The sequence below is a fragment of the Colobus angolensis genome, unplaced genomic scaffold (assembly GCF_000951035.1).
Source record: "Colobus angolensis palliatus isolate OR3802 unplaced genomic scaffold, Cang.pa_1.0 Scaffold182, whole genome shotgun sequence".
Taxonomy (NCBI): Eukaryota; Metazoa; Chordata; class Mammalia; order Primates; family Cercopithecidae; genus Colobus; species Colobus angolensis.
Window position 1 is genome coordinate 2,891,041 of NW_012114955.1, and position 18,552 is coordinate 2,909,592.

General features: G+C 42.2%; 1 protein-coding gene across 4 annotated transcripts in view; it reads right to left on the minus strand.

The window, feature by feature from the left end:
- CEP41 (centrosomal protein 41kDa) overlaps positions 1-18,270 on the minus strand; it is a 53,368-nt gene extending 35,098 nt beyond the window's left edge. For 2 of the 4 annotated variants that reach the window (XM_011939611.1, XM_011939609.1), the window contains exon 1: positions 16,797-17,090. In XM_011939611.1, coding sequence (XP_011795001.1) covers positions 16,797-16,829 — 33 coding nt within the window. In that variant the 5' untranslated portion in view covers positions 16,830-17,090. Of the gene's footprint in view, positions 1-16,796; positions 17,091-18,241 lie in introns of those variants that run through there. The other 2 variants (XM_011939612.1, XM_011939610.1) reach the window with 2 other exon arrangements.
- Between the last annotated feature and the right edge of the window lie 282 nt (positions 18,271-18,552).

Below are 18,552 nucleotides of genomic sequence, written 5' to 3' on the forward strand. Positions count from 1 at the left end.
CGGGTCACCTAAGGTCAGGAGTTTGAGGTCAGCCTGGCCAACATGGTGAAACCCCATCTCTACTAAAAATACAAAAATTAGCCAGGCATGGTGATGCGCACCTATAGTCCCAGCTACTTGGGAGGCTGAGGCAGAAGAATCACTTGAACCCGGGAGGCAGAGGTTGCGGTGAGTTGAGATCACGCCACTGCACTCCAGCCTGGGTGATAGAGCGAGACTCCAACTCAAAAAAAAAAAAAAAAAAAGATGGAATGAGCTCCCGAGGTCCAATTGTCTTTTCAACATAGGATTTTTTTCAACAGCATTTCCATAGCTGAATATATTTATCTTGTTCCTGTCAGAAAACTTCCATATTTCGTCAAACTCATCTCAGAGCAACTCATCTTACATGATAAGAAGAAAAAAAAAAAAAGCTCCTAAAAAATTATTTCTTGGCCGGGGGCCGTGGCTCATGCCTGCAATCCCAACACTTTGGGAGGCTGAGGCAGGTGGATCACAAGGTCAGGAGATCGAGACCATTCTGGCCAACACGGTGAAACCCTATCTCTACTAAAAATACAAAAATTAGCCGGGCGTGGTGATGCGCACCTATAGTCCCAGCTACTTGGGAGGCTGAGGCAGAAGAATCACTTGAACCCGGGAGGCAGAGGTTGCGGTGAGTTGAGATCACGCCACTGCACTCCAGCCTGGGTGATAGAGCGAGGTTCTGTCTCAAAAAAAAAAAAAAAAATATTTCTTACATTGAGCCCAAATCAGTCTTTCTAATTTTCTTTCAGTCCACTGCTGCAACCCACTGTAAGTCATCTGCCTCTGTCTCAAGAAATGTGTTAAGATGACCAAAGGCAGTCATCCTGACCCTGTTTCATTTCACTTTCTTTATGATGGTTTCTAGGCCATTTTCTCTGGACACCCCTGAGATTTTATCCATCTCTCCCCTGCAGGGATCCAGCCCTAAGCACAGTGCTAAAGATGTGGGCAGGCCAGGCCCCAGGTGGGCAGGCCCCTGCTGCTCCCAAGTCTGTAGCTCCAGGGATGTCGACCATGGCATCTGCTCTCATGGCAGCTGAGGCTCACCTGGGGCTCAGTGCAAGTTTAGGTTCAGCAAAAATGCATATGTCAGGTCTCATTTGTGCTGCTCTCTGGTAGTTAACTCTTTGAATCCAAGCATAAGACATTAACCCACATTAAATTACAGTGGCGATTGTGAAAGCCATTAAGTGAGGAGAAGCTAATGAATAAAGGTATCATGAAATAGTGCTTTCTTGCTCAGGCCTTTTTCTGGCCTGCAGGTATGAAAGTCCTTTCCTCAATAACAGGTAGCTGTGGAATATGAAATTACCGCAATGCCTTTTCGGCTTTATCTTCTGCCACCCTTCCTCATGTTCCCATGTTGAAGTTGCTGGGAACGTCTCCTTAATGCAGCACACTCATTCAGGTTGCCAGTCTCTGCAGATGTCTGCCTAGAATGCCTTTTCTTCACTACTCCTTGGGCAAAATGTATTTCCTCTGTAAAGCTATCCAGTACAGAACTAGGCACTTTCTTCTTCCTGGCTCCCAGAATACTCACAGCCCGCTCCATTGTTTAAACCTCAATCTTCTTCCCTAGTCTAGGATTTCCCTGAAGGCAGGGGCAATGACTTACTCATATTTGCATTTGCTTAGGACCTAGTGCATGGTAAGTACATTTATTGATATTCAGTGAATAAGTGAATACCGAAAATGAAGATTGTACTACAGCAACTATCTGGTTCCTTAGATGAGAACATCGGACTTACAAAAACTGCATCCTTTGCCTTTGAAAACGGTTAACCACAGCAATACTCTGTCGGGAGGATTGCAAAATAAACATTTACCTATAAAATAATGGTTCAAATGACCCACAAAGCATACAAACAATATGGGATACTTTAGTGTCTTACAAAATATCTGTTGTCCAGAGTTTTAGATTTCAGGACCAGGGAGAATTTTTTAAAACTAGAGGCACCTACAGTTATCACCTTTTAATATTGCCAAGGACATAAAAAAACAAAACCAAAGCAAAAGCCTCACAACATCTGCTATTTTAACATCTAAAAGGTAAAGAAAAAAAAGCCCAGAGTGAAAGGGTTAGTCCTTCAGTGTCATTAAAAACCATTCATGACATTATGATTTTCACTTCGCCCCAGGCAAGTCACAGCTTTATCATCAACTCTTAGCATCTGTCCTCAGATTGTGTTTGGAACCATTGAGCTATTTTATCCTTAGAAAAAGGTTGGAAAGCTTGTTTCTCCAAATGATCAGTAACTTGTCTATATGAGAAAGTAATTTGTCTATATGAGAAAATCAGTAACTTGTCTATATGAGAAAATAACACCAATTTCAATTTCTTCCCTAGAGGAAGACAGAGCAGATTCTTGAGCAAAAGATGGAAAACATCCAAAGACCGAAAAGTGGGACTTCAATACAAATTCCCCAGAGACAGACAATATCATGGCAAAATGAAACAAACAAACAAAGAAAAAAAACAGGGAGTCAAGTAATGCTAATACTAGATTGCAGTTATCTTAGGCTAAGGGATTTTTTTTCTGCACTCTGTACTTTTTTTTTTTTTTATCATTTCTATACTCTATTTCCTGTTTTTACTTTTGTTTTGTTTTTCCCATTAGTTTCCTAGCAAAGTTTCTTTTAAAAATTCCAGGCTAGTCTCTGCTGAACCAAGGGGATTTGTCCATACCTAAGCCAAAATAGCTAAGAAGTGAGGGTGTCTCTGGGGACCAGGTGTGGTGGCAGCAGAATGATGAGGGGAGAGAGTGTGGACAGCTGCAGTGGCTGAGCCCTTACCGCCCCCGGTTTTCCCTTACATAGACTAATGAGAAATCCATATGCTGCAGGAGAAAAAATGTAGTTTCTTTTCTGTGTTCCCACTGCAGTCCAATTTCTTGTTCCTGTCTTTCTAGTACCAACCGCAATGTAAAACTATTTGCGCTCCACTGCAAGCCGAGCACCATAGATTTTTATGGGATGGACATACTTTTTTTTCTTTAAAATTCTTGCTTTGTGGGGTGACTGCTTCTTGACCTACTGACCAACTGGCTTTCTTTCAATTACATAAACAGGATGGAATGGTGGAAAGTGAAGAAGCTGAAAAAAGAAGCTGTTTTCAAGGAAGACTGTTCATTGAACAAAGACTTATTGAGCACCAACCATTCATTCAGTGGACATTTACTGGGTGCCTACTAGGGGCAAGCCTCTGTGCTGAGGACAGAGAGGTGAAAAACACAGTCTTTGCCATCCAGCTTTCACTGACTGCTGGGAAGACAGACAAGGGGATAAACAGACATGAGGCTGCATGAGGAACAAGGAAAGGGAAGGAAGGGGTGTGACAAAAGCACATCAGATTGGCATCTAATCCAGGTTAAAAGAGTCAAGAACTGTTTCTTGAAGGGTCACTTCCGAGCTGAATTCTGAGGGTTAAGGAGGTTAGTCAAGCTAAAGGAGTAGTGGGTGGGAGCTACGGGGTTTCTGGTGAGGGAAAAGCATGGCGAAAGAGAGGAGTCTCGAGGGAGTACCAACAGTTTTCAGGAATCTAACAGTAACTGGCCTGCCTGGAGCACAGCGGGCAATACGGGGACAAACGATGCTGGAGAGGCAGCAGGGGCAGATCACAAAAAGCCTCGCATACATGTTTAAAAAAACTCGGGTTTCATCCTATAGATCAGTGGATCTCGAACAGGTACCATTTTGCTCCTTGTGCCCCCAGAAACATCTGTCAATGTCTAGAGGCATTTTTGGCTGTCCCAACTGGGTGGTAGGAGGTGCTACTGGCATCTTAGTGGGTAGAGCCCGGGGTGCTGCTAAATACCCTACAATTACAGACAGCCCCACCACAAGGAATGAGCCCAAATGCCAATAGTGCCCAGGGTGGTGAAGATGATGAGGGGGTCACTGGAGAAGTTTGAAGGAAGAGTGACAAGATTATATTTCCGTTTTAGAAAGGTGACCCTGGGAGCAATATGGAGAATATGAGTCAAGAAAGGAGGCATGAAAATCAGTTGAAAGGCTGTTGTGCTAAGAGGATCTGTAGTCCTAAGGAAGTGGCAATAAAGATGAAGAGGAAGAGACCGTTTCAAGATATCTTTAAAATGTTAAATCAATATAATTTAAAATTGACTCATGTAGTAACAGGACAGTGATATCATTCTCCAAAAAAGGGAGTTAAGGAGGAAGCACATATTAAAAACATAATATGGTCAGGTGGAGCATGTTGAGTATGAGATATCTGTGGCTTGTCCAAAATGGAACTATCGGCCGGGCACAGTGGGTCACACCTGTAATCCCATTAATTTGGGAGGCCGAGGTGGGAGGATCACTTGAGCCCAGGAGTTCAAGACCAGCCTGGGCAACACAGGAAGACTTTGCTTCCACAAAAAAAAATAAAAAATAAAAAATAAAAATTAGCTGGGCATGGTGGCATGTGACTGTGGTCCCAGCTGCTCAGCAGGCTGGGGTAGGAAGATCCCTTGAGCCCAGGTCAAGGCTGCAGTGAGCCATGTTCCTGCCACTGCAAACCAGCCTGTCTGACAGAGCGACATTCTCGCTAAAAAGAAAAACCCCAAAAAACAAAATGGAAGTATCTAGTTGTCTATTTGGGTCTAGAAATCAGGAGAGATACCTGGGCTAGAAAAAAACAAGATTTGGTAGTTGTCAGCATACAGGCAGCAGAGGAAGCCGTGGAAATGGACAAAATCATCCTGGGGAGAGTGCAGAACTGAAAAACCCCAACATTTAAGGTCAGGTGGAGGAGAGGCACCTTGGATGAAACTCAGAAGAGGCCATACAAAAGTGGGTCATGAAAATTAAATCAGGAAGAAGGGAATGGCCAACAGTGAACAATGCTGTCAAGTCAGAGAACAAGAGGTCAAGTATGAACAAGTGAACAAGAATGCTGTTCAGGTAAGAGACCGAGAAAAGTGAATTTGAATGTAGCACACCAGAACACTGTTGATGGCCCTGGTGGAAGCAGCTATGGGAAACTGGTGGGGCAGATGCAAAAAACAGCAGGTCAAGCATATGAGAGGCGAAGGAGGAAAGAGGACAGTAGCTGGATGATCTTTTCTTTTTCCCTTAAGATTTTCCCTTAAGAGAGTTGCTAAGGAATAATCTCTGTTGTTGTTATTTTGTTTTGGAAAAAAAAAAAAAAAGGAGAGACTTGAGGATGTATACAGGCTAATGGGCAAGATAAGAGAGTTTGAAAATAGTATGGAGAGAGTGGGAGAGGATGAGGTCCAGAGCTCAGACAGCAGGGTCAACTTCGGATCTATTTAAGATATAAGATAGGCAGGTGGTCAGAATGAAGTTCATCTGGAAGAGGCAGGACGTTGAGAAAGTTCATGTTTGTGGTATCATTACAGGGCTCTTTAAAAACAACCAAAAATGTCAAAGACTGTTTGAGGGTTTACATAAAAGAAAATGTCCTCCCCGTCTAACAACCACACCCCAGCTATTTCACTTCTACGTGACTTTCAAGACCCAGGGCAAACTTATCTTCTGGGAAGATTCCTCTGAAGGCCTCAGTGAAATGGAAATCTCTTCCTTGACTGAATATTCCCAGTTCTTTGTACCATTCACACTTCTTACTTCCTGCACTTGGGACAGGGGCTCTATCTTGTAGAACTCTGTACCTACTACAAGACCCTCTGCTAATGAAACAGCCGTAAGTACCTGCCAAATGAAGACCTGAGCAACATATGTAGTGTGCATGCTGGTGCCACGTGGGCAGCACGGACATCAAGGGCTCTAGGGAGGAATGTCAAAGGAGATTGCTCATCCACTGGGGGTGATAAGAAAGACTTCATGGAAGAATGGACACTGGAGCTATGTTTTAAGGGTTGACCTTCTGTGGATAAAAAAGGTGGGAAGGAGGAATGGCAAAAGTATTCCAAGTGGAGCAATTTTTAATAGCAAAGCCACTTTAAAAACAAGTTTAAAGAACAACAAATTGTTCTATTTGCTGGAGATGATTTAACAACAACAAGAAACATGGTAATGCTGCTAACATTTATTGAACGCTCACTATATCATCAGGCACTAAGCATTTTGCCTACATTATCTCATTCCCCACAACCACTGTACATCTTCACTCCAGCAAAGGTTCTTAATATGAGGTCCACTGATGGGATTTAGGAAGTCCATGAGTCTCATGACACTATGCAAACTTTTGTGTATGTGTATTTTTCTGGGGAAAGGGTCCTTGGTTTTAACCAAGTTTTCAGAGGGGTATGTAGCCCCAAAAGAGTTAAGAATAATTGGTATATGGAACCCTGTGATATAAGACTGGACAGATACAGGTAGGCTGCACGTGGAGAAGCCTGAATGTAGGCTGAGTGGTCTGGACTAGGTCCTGAAGGCAATGGAAAGTGCCAAAAAAACTGAGCTGTGAGCCACACAATCTCATCAGTATTTTGGAAGATTATTAACATATGCAAAGTAAGACTGGACTTTGCGAACACACGGATGTTGGAGAAGAAGGGGTAAGAATGAGAAGTCAAAGATGGGATTTTTCTGAAGGAAAATATCGAAAAATGAATGAGCTTTTCACAACTTCCCATCTCTCTCAAATGGGACTCACAAAGTTGTTTGTATTTTAACTGCAACATATGTAATAATATTTACACTTAAAAGATTTTTTAAAATACCATTATACATTTTGTTCAGACTGTCTACTTACTTTCTATGGAGAGAAAGTCCATAAAATGAAGAGAATGGGTACCAGTTTTACTACAGCCACATGTAAGGAAATCTCACATTTAAAATAGGCCTTTTAGAGAACTTTTTAAAATGGGATGTTTAACCTGGTCTAATTACCCTGATCTCAAACACCAACCTTGACCCATGTCTCCATGTGCAGCAGCCCCTACTTTCTCAGCAGCTACCACCTGTAGCAGATTGTATTTTTCAAGATAGCCACAAAAAAATTTCCCATCCCACTTACACTATGACGTTACACCCCTCCCACTGAGGGAAGGGCTTCTGTTTCCTCTCCTGAATCTGGAGGGGCCTGTGACTATGAGGGAAGCAGTGTCAGATGACTTTTGAGGCTACATCATAAAAGGCAGTACAGCTTCCATCCACCTGGTTCTCTTGGGACACTTGGGGCCACACAGTCTGTGGTATTTTGTTATGGCAGCCCATAGAACTCAGCAGCTATGCTGTGAGGAAGGCCAAGCCACATAAAAAAGGCTATTCGTAGGTGATATGGCCAACAGCCCCAGCTCAGGTCGCAGAAAACAGATTGTATCAGTGGCCTAACATGTAAATGAAGCCTTCAAGATAACGCTAGCCCTAGCTCCTGTCTGTCTGCAAAACCACATGACAAATCCCAGTCTAGCTGAGCCAAGTCAACTTTCAGAATTACAAAAGCTAATAATAAATGACTATTACTGTTTTAAGCCACTAAACATGGGGTGATTCATTATAAACCAATATGTAATTGGAACATGACCCACCCTTATTCCCTTCTAGCCAAGCTCCTTGAAAGAAAGAAGTCCACACTGGGTATTTTGTACCTTACTCATCCATCCATTGCAACATGGCTGCTGTCCCCACATTCTACTGAGGTTCCTATGGCACTAACCAACATCAGCGATCCCCTAGCTGCTAAATATAATGGACATTTAACAGTCCTTAACTTACTTTAGCTTTCTATGCCATATGACACTGTTACAGATCCTCATCTTCTTCAGTTTCCATTCCCTTGGTTTCAGTGACATCTTTCTCCCCTGATTCTCCATTAACAAATGGATCATTCCTCTGTCAGCCATTTAATTATTGTGTTCTCAGGATTCCAACTTCTCAATCTGTAAGTTCTCTGTGGACTAACACTTAGGCTTAATTCCATGTATATGTTTCTGATTTCCAAATACTGAACCTTAGCCTTGACTTCTCTTCTGCAGTTCAGACGTGTATTCATTTACTCGTTCAATAAGTATTTATGAAACCACTATTGTATGCCAGCCAATGAAACAATGCAGACAAGGTCTCTATTTTATGGTCTTGTAAGTATGCCCCAAAAAATAAATAAAATACAGATTATGACCTATGGGGTGGACACAGCCGAATGAATGAATGCATCTAATGTCACTCCTTAAAGCTTCAATAAAACCTCATTAAAAATATATTATTTTAGGGACATAAAGCCCCCAAAATAGAGTGGGAGAAGTGACAGTGATAGAGCACTAGAATTCTGAAATCTACAAAGTCAATCAACAAGTGAAAATGCCTTGATGGACTCAAGGTAGCTGAAGACTATGTATGGGGCAACAGGGAAGGCAAAGGACAAATTCTTTTTTTTTTTTTTTTTTGAGACGGAATCTCGCTCTGTCGCCCGGGCTGGAGTGCAGTGGCCAGATCTCAGCTCACTGCAAGCTCCGCCTCCCGGGTTTACGCCATTCTCCTGCCTCAGCCTCCCGAGTAGCTGGGACTACAGGCGCCAGCCACCTCGCCCGGCTAGTTTTTTGTATTTTTTAGTAGAGACAGGGTTTCACCATGTTAGCCAGGATGGTCTCGAACTCCTGACCTCGTGATCCGCCCGTCTCGGCCTCCCAAAGTGCTGGGATTACAGGCTTGAGAAAGAACAAATTCTTAAAAGGCTGAGGCATTGACAGCCTTAGGCAGCTCCAGAAGTGGGGAGTAGAAGGAGTGGCTGAAACAAAAGCTGGTTAAAGGCCTAAGGGCCTTTGAGAAGCAGCTGGATCTCCAAATCCCTCTCTCTCTGTGCCACCCACTGGATGATTGCCTCTGCCCAGTCCTGGCAGATATCTATAGATTTATTCCCTGGAAAAGGTTTCTTGAGGGGGAGGTCTGCACACCGGGAAAGCCAGAGATATCATTACTGAAAATAGGGTTAATAGGTGAATAATGAATACCAACGTTGAGACTTAGTCTCTAGCTCTAATGCCTCCAGGAATTCAACTAGGCTTTTATCCTCAGGAGACTGGAGGGGTTCTCTGGGGAAAATGGCCAGCCTGAGAGGAAGGTACAGATTTGGGAGGAGGGTACCCCCAAATCATGGCCTAGAAAGATCATTCAATAATAAATCTTACCATCAGCAAGTGTCTCTCAAATATACAGAGATCTCAATCTTCTTTTAAAATCTCCTACTTGATTGAAACTTGTAATGTGGTCTTTGTAATAAATAAATAATAAAGTCTCCTACTTGAAAACATAAATTTACAACTGAGGAATAAAATAAGTCTGAGAACACTGCTATATTCTGAACTGTGTCCCTTCAAAATTTGTTATGTTGAAGCCCAATGTGACTATTTGGAGATAGGGCCTTTGGAAGGCAACTAAAACAAAGTGAGCTCACACCCTTATCCAATAGTATTAACGTCCTTATAAAAGGAGACTCTAGAGGACTCCTTCTCTCCTCCTGCCACTGTGAAGACATAGTAAGAAGGTAGCCATCTGGGCGTGAACTCGGGAGGCGGAGCTTGCAGTGAGCTGAGATCACGCCACTGCACTCCAGCCTGGGCGACAGAGCGAGACTCCGTCTCAAAAAAAAAAGAAGGTAGCCATCTGCAAGCCAGGAAGAGTCCTCACCAGAAACTAAATCAGCTGGCACCCTGATCTTGGACTTCCAGCCTCCAGAACCATGAGAAATAAATTTCTGTTGTTGAAGCCACCCAGTCTGTGGTATTTTGTTATGGCAGCCTAAGTTGAGTAATACAACATCTCCAACAAAACAAAAATAGCAAGTTGGAAGAAACAGAGACCATGTAGGGGAAAAGAACATTTAAGAAAACTATCATTAAAGAAATTAAAATACATGTCCATACTGCTCTAAAATTGACTGCAGTGGCCTCACGCAGTGGCTCACATCTGTAATCCCAGCACTTTGGGAGGCTGAGACAGGCAGAACACTTGCGGCCAGGAGTTCAAGACCAGCCTGGTGAACATAGCAAAACCCCGTTTCTACTAAAAATACAAAAAAATTAGCCAGGCGTGGTGGTGTGCACCTGTGATTCCAGCTACTCCGGAGGGTAAGGTACGAGAATCCTTTGAACCTGGGAGGCAAAGGTTGCAGTGAGCCGAGATTGCACTACTGCACTCCAGCCTGGGCAACAGAGCAAGGCTCTGCCTCAAAAAAAAAAAAAAAAAAAAAAAATTGATTGCAGTGATGATTGCACAACTCTGTGAATACAGTAAAGCCACTGAACTGCACACTTGAAATGGGTGAGTTTATGCTATGTGAATTATATCTCAAAAAAGCTGTTGCAGAAAAAAATGTAAAAAGTAAATACATTTTTAAAAAATTGTTTTTTGCTCTACAAAAGACCCTGTTACGAACATGAAAAGATAAGCTACAGACTGGGAGGAAATACTTGCAAAGCACATATCCAATAAAGGACTACTATCTCAAATATATAAACAGCTTTCAAAACTCAATAGTAAAACTATTCATTGTAACAGTGTTTGTAACTGCAAATAATCAAAAACAACTTAAATGATCACCATGGGGAAACTGATAGATAAAATGTGGTCTAGTCACATGCTAGATTACTATACAATAGTTAAAGTAATAAACTGGACATATTTATCAACATAGATGGATCTGAAGCATAATTTGCATGATAAAAGCAAATTGTATACAAATAGCATAACACTATTTTTGTAAAATTTTTAAGCTCACAAAATAATGTCTGTTTTACAAGAAAAATATGGCTGCTGAATTAGAAAGCTATACATTAAATATATGGGAGCAGATGTCTATAGTCCAAGGAGAAGAGTGGGAATAAAAGCAGTAAGAACCAAAATTGTCTATAACTGAAGTATACGGATAATCAAATCATATCAGTCCATTTGTACAACTGAGGTCTTAGAGAACTAGCAAAACAAAAACACAAATAAACAAAACTGTGACACAATCACACCAAATACTTAGGTAAGAGTTAAAAGGAAATCATTACATTGAGGTATATTTTTCTGACATGGAAAGATCTCCAGGATATATTGTTAAGTGAAAAAAAATCAAGTCAAAGAACTATATATAAAAATGTTATAACATTTATGTAAAACAAAACTACAAAATAAAACTCTTATATTTCTCTTCTTCCCTCAATCACCCACATGTCCAAATGTATAGAGACGGTTTTGGAAAAGATAACTATGAAAACATAATAAGTAGTGATATGAGAAAATGCCCTGAATTATTCATTAAAAGTATAGAATTAAAAATAAAGGCAAACAGAAACTCCAGGAAAAAACAAAAAGCAGTAAGAAAGGAAATATAATCCTACATTTCCTTGTTTTGCAATAATATTTACAGTCATCACCAACACAAAAGGAAACAAAAACTCAACAGTTAAGAAAAATAGAAAATAGGCAAAAGACACAAAGAGATATTTTACTGAAGAGGATATATGGATGACAGATAAGCACATGAAAAGATGTGCTTTGTATCCATTAGGGAAATGCAACTTAAAACCACAATGAGATGGCACTACACATCTATTATAACCATTAAAATAAAAAATATTGACAGTATTGAATGTTGCCCAGAGTATGCAAAAACTGAATCTCTCATACACCGTTGGCAGGAATGTAAAATGGTATAGCCTCTTTAGAAAAGTTTGGCAGTATCTAATAAAACTAAGTATATGTTTACCATACAACCCAGCAATTGTACTCCTGGGCGTTTATCCCAGATAAATGAAAATTAACATCCACACAAAGAGTTATACCCAAATGTTATCTTTATTTGTAATAGCCCAAAACTGATAACAACCAAAATGTCCTATACTAGTTGAATGGTTAAAAAACCTGCTGTACGGGCCAGGCATGGTAGCTCACGCCTGTACTCCCAGCACTTTGGGAGGCCAAGGCTGGTGGATCATGAGGTCAGGAGTTCAAGACCAGCCTGGTCAAGATGGTGAAATGCTATCTTTACTAAAAATACAAAAAATAGGCCAGGCGCAGTGGCAGGCACCTGTAATCCCAGCTACTCGGGAGGTTGAGTCAGGAGAACTGCTTGAACCCAGGTGCAGAGGTTGCAGTGAGCCAAGATGGCACCACTGCACTCCAGCCTAGGTGATAGAGTAAGACTCCATCTCAAAAAACAAAACAAAACAAAAAAACTGCTGTACATTCATATCACAGAATACCGATCAGGAATCAGAAAGAATGAACTACTGATACATGCAACAACTTGTATGCAACTCAAGGACATTATCTTGAGTGAAAAAAAAAAAAGCCAATCTCAAAAGGTCACATACTGTATGATTCCATTTATGTAACATTGTCAAAATGATAAAATTATGGAGATGGTTACCCAGGGTTAAGACGATGAGAGGGAAGAAAGTAGGTGTGACTAGAAGAGTAGCTTGGAGATTATTTCTAGTAATACAATAGTTCTTTATCTTGATTGCAAATCTACATATGTGCAAATCTTGATTAAATCTACACAAGTGATAAAATGGCCTAGAACTATACATACATTGTACAAATTTCAGTTTTCCAGTTTGATATTGTATAGTACTCAAGTAAAATATAATCATCGGCGAAAAATGAGTGAGGGATACATAGAACCTCTTTGTACTATTTTTTTTTTTTTGCAACTTTCTGTGAATCTACACTTGTTTAGAAACAAAATGTGTTTTAAAAGTACAACAGAGCAAAAAAACAGAGCTCTTAAAAATTAACAACATGGGCCAGGCATGATGGCTCACACCTGTAATCCCATCACTTTGGAAGGCCGAGGCAGGTGATGGCTTGAGGTCAGGAGTTCAAGACCAGCCTGACCAACGTGGTAAAACCCCATCTCTACTAAAAATACAAAAAAAAATTAGCTGGGCATGGTGGCGGGTGCCTGTGATCCCAGCTACTTGGGAAGCTGAGGCAGGAGAATCGCTTGAACCTGGGAGGCGGAGGTTGTAGTGAGCCGAAATCGTGCCACTGCACTCCAGCCTGGGCAACAGAGTGAGACTTTCTCTCAAAAAAAAAAAAATTAAAAACATGACGGCAGAAATTAAAAACTAAAAAGGATTGGAAGATAAAAGTTAAATAAAGTTAAATCTCCCAAAGGGAGCAGAAAGACAAAGATGAGGGAAACAGGAGATGAAAGTTAGGAAAATCAGAGAACTAGTCATATAGGTTATCTATATGAATAGAGAACATCAGAATAATGAATTCAAGAAAAAGAGGATGGAGAAAATAGGAGAAAGTTAAGAAAATTTTACAGACTAAAAAGACATAAATTTCTGGTGCCTATCAATATGAGTGAAAACAGAAATATCTTTGTAAAGTCACACTGGGGACAAAAAAAAGGTTCCACAAGCTTCCTGAGAGGAATTAGTCATGAAGCAACAGAATGGCTTTGGACCTCACAACAACACAAGGCACTAGACCACTAAGCAATGTTTCCAAGATGCTGATGATGGCCAGTTGTGGTGGCTCACACCTGTAATCCTAGCACTTTGGGAGTCCAAGGTAGGATTGCTTGAGCTCAGGAGTTCAAGACCCTCTTGGGCAACACAGGGAGATCCCATCTCTACAAAAAATATTAAAAAATTAGCTGGGCACGATGACGCACACCTGTGGTCCCAGCTACTCAGGAAGTGGGAGGATTATTTGAGATTTGAGCCCAGGAGGTCAAGGATATAATGAGCCACGTTTGCACCACTGCACTCCAGCCTGGGCGACAGAGCAAGACTCTGAAAAAAAAAAAAAAAAAAAAAAAGATGTTGATGATTTTCAACCAATAATTCTATACTCAGCCAAACTCACTGACAAATAAATGTTAAGGTAGAATAAGAATATTTTTAGACATGCCTAACATTTTAGACATAAATTTAAAAGACTATTTCTTGCGAATTCTTTCTTAAGAAACTACTGGAAGTTGTGCTCTATTCAAACAAGAGAGGTAGCTGGGCATCTTTGTCTTGGGCACAAACAGAACCACACACATCCCTGCTCCTCTTTCCCCACACACCTAAAACTATTCCTCCTTTTCTTCCTCCCATGTTCTTGCTCTCATTCATGGTGCCAGCACCAATGAGTAGTCTAAGCTGAGACTTAAGTCACCCATCACACATCTCTCAAAGCTAATCAGGAAATATTGATGATTTTGCCCCCTAAATATTTATCCTCGATTCCATCCCTAGTTCAATGGCCTTAGTTTAGACCTCTATCAAAATAGTAGCGGTGGCTCATGCCTGTAATCCCAGCACTTTGGGAGGCCAACGCGGCTGGGTGGCTTTGAGCTCAAAAGTTCAAGACCAGTCTGGGCAACATGGTAAAACCCCGTCTTTACAAAATACACAAAAATAAGCCGGGATTTGGTGGTGTGCACCACAGTCTCAGCTACTCGGGAAGCTGAGGCTGGATAATCGCTTGAGCCCAGGAGGTGGAGGTTGCAGTGAGCTGAGATCTCACCACTGCACTCCAGCCTGGGTGACAGAGTGAGACTCTGTCTCAAAAAAAAAAAGAAAAAAGAAAAAAAAGTAACCACTTAACCAATCTCATTTCCAGTCCTGGAGCCTCCTCAAACCCATCTTCCACAATATAGCTACAGCCATCTGCCTAAAATGCAAATCTGACCATGTCACTCCCTTAATAACTCAAAAAACTTCTCAAATTCTGACCAGCAAACAAGATAAATATGTGGCAAACTGCCATTCTCCTCACCTATCTCTCCTACCCCCATGAAAGACAATATTAACATTTTTTATTAATATTTTGATGGACAAATCATAACTGTATACATTTATGGGGTACAATTTGATGTTTTGGTATACACACACACACGATGTGGAATGATTAAATCAGACTAATTAACATATCCATCAGCCTACTTATCATTTTTTTGTGGTGAGATATTTGAAATTTGCTCTCAATGAAATATACAATTTACTCTATTTTGAAATATACAATATGGTTGAACTTTGGACAACATGGGCTTGAACTGTGCAGGTCTACTTATACCCAGATTTTCTTCTGCCTCTGTCACCCCTAAGGCAGCAAGACCAAGCCCTCCTTTTCCTTGCTCCTTAGCATGAAGACAATTAGGATGAAGATGTTTATGATGATACACTGCCACTTAATGAATAGTAAATATATTTTCTCTTCCTTATGATTTTCTTAATAATAATCTTTCCTCCACCTAAGAATTCAGTATTTAATACATACAACATACAAAATATGTCAATCAACTGTTTCTGTTATCAGTAAGCCTTCCAGTCAATAGTAGGCTATCAGTAGTTAAGTTTTTTTTGCAGTGGGGAGGGGAGTAAAAAGTTATACATGGATTTTCTACTGGGAGTGTTGAGTCTGCTGTAATTATTAACTATAGTCACCATGCTGTGCCAGAGATCTCAAAAACTATTACTCCTGTTTAACTGTAACTTTATGCCCTTGGATCAACATCTTCCCATTTCTACCTCCTTCCCCCAACCCTCCAGGCTCTGGTAACCACCATTCTACTCTCTAATTCTATGAGCTGGACTTTTTAAGATGCCACATATAAGCGAGATCATGCAGCATTCAGACATTACTAATTGACCATGGCTCTCTTGCAGAACTTAGACTCAGCCTTACAACTTTCTCAACATAGTACCAGGCAGTCACCAAGAGATGAAACAGTTACAACTCCTATTTGGGATAAAGGCTAAGAACCTCAGCAAAACAGAGAAAGCTACAGGGGCCTGTTAGGAGTTCAGACACTCCTTACCTTCACTTGCGCTGTTCTACCTGGGATGCTGCTTCACCTGGCTAATGAATGGCCTTGCCACCCCTTTCATCTCCACAACCCTTCTCTCAGTCTCTCAGTTGAGTCCTACCTATTTTCTCATAACATCTTGCTCCTCGACCACACTGTACTCAAATTTTGTTCATAGTCTCCTTCACTAGATGCAATTTATTTATTGTTTTTTTTTTTTGAGACAGAGTCTTGGTCTTATCGCCCAGGCTGGAGTGCAATGGCACGATCTCGGCTCACTGGAACCTCCACTTCCTCGGTTCAAGCGATTCTCTTGCCTCAGCCCCCCGAGTAGCTGGGATTACAGGCGCCCCACCACCAAGCCCGGCTAATTTTTGTATTTTTAGTAGAGACAGGGTTTCGCGATGTTGGCCAGGCTGGTCTCGAACTTATGACTTCGTGATCCGCCCACCTCGGCCTCCCAAAGTGCTGTGATCCCAAAGGCTGAGCCACTGCGCCCGGCCCAGTAGACGCAATTTATTAAAAGACAGAGGCCTTGTCTTCTTTGTACATCTAGCACCTAATGCACGGTAGAAGTCCAATAACGTTTGTTAAAACTGCCACAAATGCAGCAGGGGACTAGGGGTGAAACAGACGAAGAAACTGAAGGGTCCTATGGAGAGAGGGGTAAGCCTAATGTCCTATTTTGCCCGTTTTCCAAACGTTTGGTCAGCTTACTCCTGCTCTTCCTGTATCCCCACGATCAGAGATGCTGGCTGGCTTTCATCACGTGCCATTAGTGTGCAGCGGTTCCTTTGTCTTTTCTGTTTTGTAACTGTCACTCCGAGACTGTAAGCCATTTGAGGGCAAGGGCCGTGTCTTTGTGTACTTCGCTCCTCGCAGCCACAAGTACTGGCGTGCGTTCGCTCCTTACCACAGGGTCCTGAACACGGCCCCGCGGCCCCCAGTGCCTCCCCGTTCCGCCCCTGCACCCCGACCCCTCCTCACGCCGGCCCCTTCCCGCCTTCCGGGCGGCGGAAGTCGCTGGCTGCTCTTCCCTGCCCACATGGAGTCTTTTCCGGTGCGCCCGCCCCCTCCGGCTCTCCGGCCGGGACCTGGCCCTCACCTCAGGGTTCCCAATGTGCCTCCGGAGGGACATATTTGCTCCAACCGACCACGTTCGGGGTTCTAGTCTCACCGGTTGCCTCTAACCCTAGCTTCCTACCCCCACAACCTCGTTCAGCCGCCTCCCTATACCCCCTTCTCCGATTGGCTCGTCTTCCCCGGCCAGCCAATGGGGGCCCCGTTTACTCTCTCATCTTAGGGTCGCAGGAGGGCAAGACGCTGCTCAATGGTTGCCAAGGGCAACGCGGGACGCCGGCTAGTGAGGCCTTTTGTGCTCTGAGCCCGGGCTCGTCGGGCGGGAAGAGGGACTTGGGGGGAGGGGAAGGCTGGCGCCTGCGCAAAGCCGGGGGCGGGGACAGGGGCTCGAGAACAGGGACAAAATGCGAGTTTTAGCTGATGTGGAACCATTAATATGATACAAGACTCCCCATCCCCCACCTCCGTTTTATGGCCGTTTCAAGCAAACATCTGGGCTACTGATTCCACAATAGGGAATATGATATGGGCCAGGGTTGTTCAGCAGAAATGGGAGAGTATGGTTTATTAGTTTCTGGTTAGGTTAATACGCAAATTATGCAAAATACGTGTGTAAATACAATAATTATCGGTGCTTTAAAAGCTTTTAGGCTAGCTAAAGAGCGACATCCTTAATTGCAAAGCACACGCGCCATTCTGTGGTTCATCGTTCATTTAACAAATACTTAATAAGCACCTTATGAGAAAAGCTGCAGTAGGTTTTGTGAAGGAGGGGAGGATGACTAGGACCCAATCCTGTCGTCATGGAAACCATTGTGACTCCTGCCACCAGCCACCACCTGTTCCCATTCCGGATCTGAAAACGAAGTCCTAGCACCTTTACAAAACAATTACACAGTTTGACTTGGCTTCTAAATGTCCCACCAAATCCGTTAAAATTATTATTTCCTTTTACATGGAAGGAACTACACAGTAACCCTTTGTCCTTTGCTCTAACTTGTTTTTCCAGGAATGGAGAAAGGTTACTCTGAGCAGTTCATACTCGCCAGTTCTCTGTTAGTGAATAATGGCACACTTCTGAGCTACTTCAGGGTCTGTGAGATGTCCCATTCAGCAGCATGGCCTCACACGCCCTTGTCCTCTTAGGTACTTCACAGCAACCCAACCTTAGGGCTACACCTTGGATCATGTTGCCACTCAGTGTTGCTTGACCAGAATCTTGAATTCTGGCACTTGAGTCACTCTTGCACTTGAGTCACTCTTTCATGTTTACTAAGTTTTGTCTTAATTTCCATAGCGTTTGCCAGTTCTTTAACCCCTCTAAAATTCTCAGTCTCACTCCCCTACTAAGGAAGGGTTTGAAGGCTGCAAAAAACTTTGAAGAAGCCAGAGGGAAGTATGTTAATCTAGAAGCTTTTGCATAGCAAGCAGAAACTTCTAGATTCATTACTATTTAGAATGTATGCTTACCTGGTGCACCTTGTGGGTAACCATCGAGATTATGGGTAGAATAACAGGGGAAAGGAGAGAGGGAGATGATGAGTGACTATACTCAGAGGTGGTGAGAAAGAGAGGAAAGGAGAGATTTAAAGACATTTGTAGGTAAAATCAATAGTATACGTGAGAAGAGATAAAGGGTATGAGAAATAGAAATTCATCAAAGATGGCTATAGTTTCTCTAACTTGAGGAACTGAGTAGATGGGCGATAATGCATTAATCAAGTTAAAGAACAACAGTCAAAAAACCCAAACAGCAGAAAGTACAAGAAGGTCCACTAGTC